Source organism: Nematolebias whitei, unplaced genomic scaffold (genome assembly GCF_014905685.2).
Source record: "Nematolebias whitei isolate Nwh7 unplaced genomic scaffold, NemWhi1 Nwh_scaf_284, whole genome shotgun sequence".
In the NCBI taxonomy this organism is placed as follows: domain Eukaryota; kingdom Metazoa; phylum Chordata; class Actinopteri; order Cyprinodontiformes; family Rivulidae; genus Nematolebias; species Nematolebias whitei.
In genome coordinates, this window is record NW_023618829.1 from 9,601 (window position 1) to 14,480 (window position 4,880).

Here is a 4,880-nt window from a genome sequence, read left to right on the forward strand (position 1 = left end):
GTTGTGGTTGGAGCAGGTGTGGTTGTGGTTGGAGCAGCAGTGCTTGATGTTGCTGCAGCTGTGGTTGTTGTGAGAGCAGGAGTGTTTGTGGTTAGAGCAGCTGCGTTTGTTGTGGGAGCAGCTGTAGTTGTTATTGGAGAAGCTATGGTCGTGGTTAGAATAGATGTTGTTGTAGATGGAACAGCTCTGGTTGTCGGAGCAGCAATGGTTGTCGCTGGAGCATCCGTGGTTGTTGTTGCAGCAGCTGTGGTTGTGGTTGTAGCACCTGTGGTTGTTGTTGGAGCAGTTGTGGTTTTGGTTAGAGCAGCTGTGGTTGTGGTGGGAGCAGCTGTGGTTGTTGTGAGAGCAGCTGTAGTTGTTATTGGATAAGCTGTGGTCATGGTTGGAATAGATGTTGTTGTAGATGGAACAGCTGTGGTTGTGGGAGCAGCAATGGTTGTTGCTGGAGCATCCGTGGTTGTTGTTGCAGCAGCTGTGGTTATGGTTGTAGCACCTGTGGTTGTTGGTGGAGCAGTAGTGGTTTTGGTTGGAGCAGCTGTGCTTGTGGTTTGAACAGCTGTGGTTGTGGTTGGAGCAGCTGTGTTTTTTGTGTTAGCAGAGGTGGTTGTGGTTGGAGCAGCTGTAGTTGTGGTTTGTGCAGCAGTGGTTGTTGTCGCAGCAGCTGTGGTTGTTATTGGAAAAGCTGCTGTTGTTGTGGTTGGAGCAGCTGTGCTTGTTGTGGCAGCAGCTGCAGTTGTTGTTGGAGCAGTAGTGGTTTTGGTTGGAGCAGCTGTGGTTGTAGTAGGAACAGCTGTGGTTGTGCTTGGAGCAGCTTTGGCTGTTGTACCAGATGCTGGGGTTTTGGTTGGAGGAGCAGTGGTTGTGGTTGGAGCTTCTGTGGTTGTGGTTGGATCAGCTGTGGTTGTGGTTGGAGCAGCTGTGGTTGTGGATGGAGCTCCTGTAGTAGTTGTGAGAACAGCTGTGCTTGTGGTTTGAATAGATGTGGTTGTGGTTGGAGCAGCTGTGGTTGTTGTGGCAGCAGCTGTGGTTGTGGCTGGAGCAGCTGTGGTTGTAGTTGGAGCAGTTGTGCTTGTTGTGGGAGCAGCTTTTGTTGTGGTTGGAGCAGCTGTGGTTATGCTTGGAGGAGCTGTGGTTGTAGTCGGAGCAGCTGTGGTTGTGGTTGGAGAAGCTGTTGTGCTAGGAGCAGCTGTGGTTCTGATTGGAGAAGCAGTAGTTGTTGTTGGAACTGCAGTTGTAGTTGTGGCAGCAGCTGTGGTTGTGGGAACAGCTGTGGTTGTGCTTGGAGCAGCTGTGGTTGTTGTGGGAGCAGCTGTGGTTGTGCTTGGAGCAGCTGTGGTTGTGCTTGGAGCAGCTGTGGATGTGGTTTGATACAATGTGGTTGTTGTGAAAGCAGCTGTGGTTGTGGTTGGAGCAATACTTGTAGTTTTGGCAGCAGCTGTAGTTGTGGTTGGAGCAGCTGTGGTTGTGGGAACAGCTGTGGTTGTTGTTGGAGCAGATGTGGTTGTGCTTGGAACAGCTGTGTTTGCAATTGGAGCAGCTATGGTTGTGGTTGGAGAAGCTTTGTTTGTGGTTAATGAAGCAGTGGTTGTTGTGGCAGCAGATGTTGTTGTGCTTGGAACAGCTGTGGTTGTTGTGACAGCAGCTGTAGTAGTTGTTGGCGCAGCTGTGGGTTTGGTGGGATAATTAGTTGTAGTTGTTGCATCAGTTGTGGTTGTGGATGGAACAGCAGTGGTTGTGGTTGGAACTGCAGCTGTGGTTGTGGCAGCAGCTGTAGTTGTGGTTAGAGCAGCTGTGGTTGTGGTGTGGGCAATATTTGTAGTTGTGGCAGCAGCTGTGGTTGTGCTTGGAGCAGCTGTGGTTGTGCTTGTAGCAGCTGTGGTTGTGACTGAATCAGCAGTGGTTGTTGTGTCTGCAGCTGTGGTTGTTACATAAACAGCTGTGGATGTGGTTGAAGTAGCTGTGGTTGTTGTAGCAGCAGATGTTGTTGTGCCTGGAGCAGCTGTAGTTGTTGTAGGAGCAGCAGTGGTTGTGGGAACAGCTGTCATTGTAGTTGGAGCAGTTGTGCTTGTTGTGGGAGCAGCTTTTGTTGTGGTTGGAGCAGCTGTGGTTGTGCTTGGAGCAGCTGTGTTTGTAGTCGGAGCAGCTGTGGTTGTGGTTGGAGCAGCTGTTGTTGTGCTAAGAGCAGCTGTGGTTGTGATTGGAGCAGGAGTGGTTGTGCTTGGAGCAGCTGTTGTTGTGCTTGGAGCAGCTATGGTTGTGCTTGGAGCAGCTGTGGTTGTTGTGGGAGCAGCTGTGGTTGTGCTTGGAGCAGCTGTGGTTGTGATTGGAGCAGCTGTGGTTGTGGTTTGATACACTGTGGTTATTGTGACAGCAGATGTGGTTGTGGTTGGAGCAGCTGTGGTTGTGATTGGAGCAATTTTTGTAGTTGTGGCAGCAGCTGTATTTGTGGATTGAACAGCAGAGGTTGTGGTTGGAACTAAAGTTGTAGTTGTGGCAGCAGCTGTAGATGTGGTTGTAGCAACAGTTGTTGTTGTAGCAGCAGATGGTATTGTGCTTGGAGCAGCTTTAGTTGTTGTAGGAGCAGCAGTGGTTATGGGAACAGCTGTTGTTGTAGTTGGAGCAGTTGTGCTTGTTGTGGGAGCAGCTTTTGTTGTGTTTGGAGCAGCTGTGGTTGTGCTTGGAGCAGCTGTTCTTGTGCTAAGAGCAGCTGCGGTTGTGATTGGAGCAGGAGTGGTTGTGCTTGGAGCAGCTGTTGTTGTGCTTGTAGCAGCTGTGGTTGTGCTTGTAGCAGCTGTGGTTGTTGTGGGAGCAGCTGTGGTTGTGCTTGGAGCAGCTGTGGTTGTGATTGGAGCAGCTGTGGTTGTTGTGGGAGCAGCTGTGGATGTGGTTAGAGCAGCTGTGGTTGTGATTGGAGCAATTTTTGTAGTTGTGGCAGCAGCTGTATTTGTGGATTGAACAGCAGTGGTTGTCGTTGGAACTAGAGTTGTAGTTGTGGCAGCAGCTGTAGATGTGGTTGAAGCAACAGTGGTTGTGGTTGAAGCAGATGTGATTGTGGTTGGAGCTGCAGTGGTTGTGGTTGGAACTGCAGATGTAGTTGTGGCAGCAGCTGTAGTTCTGGTTGGAGTAGCTGTGGTTGTGATTGGAGCAGGAGTGGTTGTTGTGGGAGCAGCTGTGGTTGTGGGAACAGCTGTGGTTGTGCTTGGAGCAGCTGTGGTTGTTGTGACAGCAGCTGTAGTGGTGGTAGGGGCAGCTGTGGTTGTGGTGGGAGCAATATTTGGAGTTTTGGCAGCAGATGTAGTTGTGTTTGGAGCATCTGTGGTTGTGGTTGGAGCAGATGTGGTTGTGGATGGAGCAGCAGTGGTTGTGGTTGGAACTGCAGTTGTAGTTATGGCAGCAGCTGTAGATGTGGTTGCAGCAGCAGTGGTTGTGGTTGGAGCAGCTGTGGTTGTTGTGGGAGCAGCTCTGGTTGTGGGAACAGCTGTGGTTGTTGTTGGAGCAGATGTGGTTGTGCTTGGAACAGCTGTGGTTGCACTTGGAGCAGCTATGGTTGTGGATGGAGAAGATTTGTTTGTGGTTAAAGAAGCAGTGGTTGTTGTGGCAGCAGATGTTGTTGTGCTTGGAACAGCTGTGGTTGTTATGACAGCTGCTGTTGTTGTGGTTTGAGCAGCTGTGCTTGTGGTGGGAGCATTACTTATAGTTGTTGCAGCAGCTGTGAATGTGATTGGAGCAGTTGTGGTTGTGGATGGAACAGCAGTGGTTGTGGTTGGAACTGCAGCTGTGGTTGTGGCAGCAGCTGTAGTTGTGCTTGTAGCAGCTGTGTTTGTGCTTGGAGCAGCTGTGGTTGTTGTGGGTTCAGCTGTAGTTGTGGTTGGAGCAGCTGTGGTTGTGACTGAAGCAGCAGTGGTTGTTGTGTCTGCAGCTGTTTTTGTTACAGAAACAGCTGTAGATGTGGTTGAAGCAGCTGTGGTTGTTGTAGCAGCAGATGTTGTTGTGCTTGGAGCAGCTGTAGTGGTTGTAGGAGCAGCAGTGGTTGGGGGAACAGCTGTGATTGTAGTTGGAGCTCCAGTGGTTGTGGTTGTAACTGCAGTTGTAGTTGTGGCTGTAGTTCTGGTTGGAGCAGCTGTGGTTGTGATTGGAGCAGGAGTGGTTGTTGTGGGAACAGCTGTGTTTGTGGGAACAGCTGTGGTTGTGCTTGGAGCAGCTGTGGTTGTTGTTGGAGCAGATGTGGTTGTGCTTGGAGCAGATGTTGTTGTGGTGGGAGCAATATTTGTAGTTGTGGCAGCAGCTGTAGCTGTGGTTGGAGCAGCTGTGGTTGTGGTTGGAGCAGCTGTGGTTGTGGATGGATCAGCAGTGGTTGTTGTTGGAACTGCAGTTGTAGTTGTGGCAGCAGCTGTAGTTGTGGTTGGAACAGCAGTAGTTGTGGTTGGAGCAGCTGTGTTTGTGTTTGGAGCAGCAGTGGTTGCGGTTGGAGCAGCTGTTGTTGTGATAGAAGCAGGAGTGGTATTTGTGGGAACAGCTGTGGTTGTGCTTGGAGCAGCTGTGGTTGTGCTTGGAGCAGCTGTGGATGTGGTTTGATACACTGTTGTTGTTGTGACAGATTCTGTGGTTGTGGTGGGAGCAATATTTGTTGTTTTGGCAGCAGCTGTAGATGTGGTTGGAGCAGCTGTGGTTGTGGGAACAGCTGTGGTTGTGCTTGGAGCAGCTGTGGTTGTTGTGGGAGCAGCTGTGATTGTGCTTGGAGCAGCTGTGGTTGTTGTGACAGCAGCTGTGGTTGTGGTTGGAGCAGCTGTGGCTGTGGTGGGAGCAGCTGTGGTTGTGGTTGGACCAGCAGTGGTTGTGGATGGAGCAGCTGTGGTTGTGATTGAAGCAGGAATGGTTGT

General features: G+C 50.7%; 1 protein-coding gene across 1 annotated transcript in view; it reads right to left on the reverse strand.

Annotated features, from left to right (window-relative positions):
- Window positions 1–3,852: 3,852 nt before the first annotated feature.
- The window catches only part of LOC119429277 (mucin-5AC-like), a gene marked incomplete at its 5' end in the record, with an annotated part of 8,272 nt that continues 7,244 nt past the window's right edge, over window positions 3,853–4,880 (reverse strand). Inside the window, one exon of the mRNA XM_037696938.1 lies at window positions 3,853–4,306. Within this exon, the coding sequence (XP_037552866.1) occupies window positions 3,853–4,306 (454 nt within the window). The remainder of the gene's footprint in view (window positions 4,307–4,880) is intronic.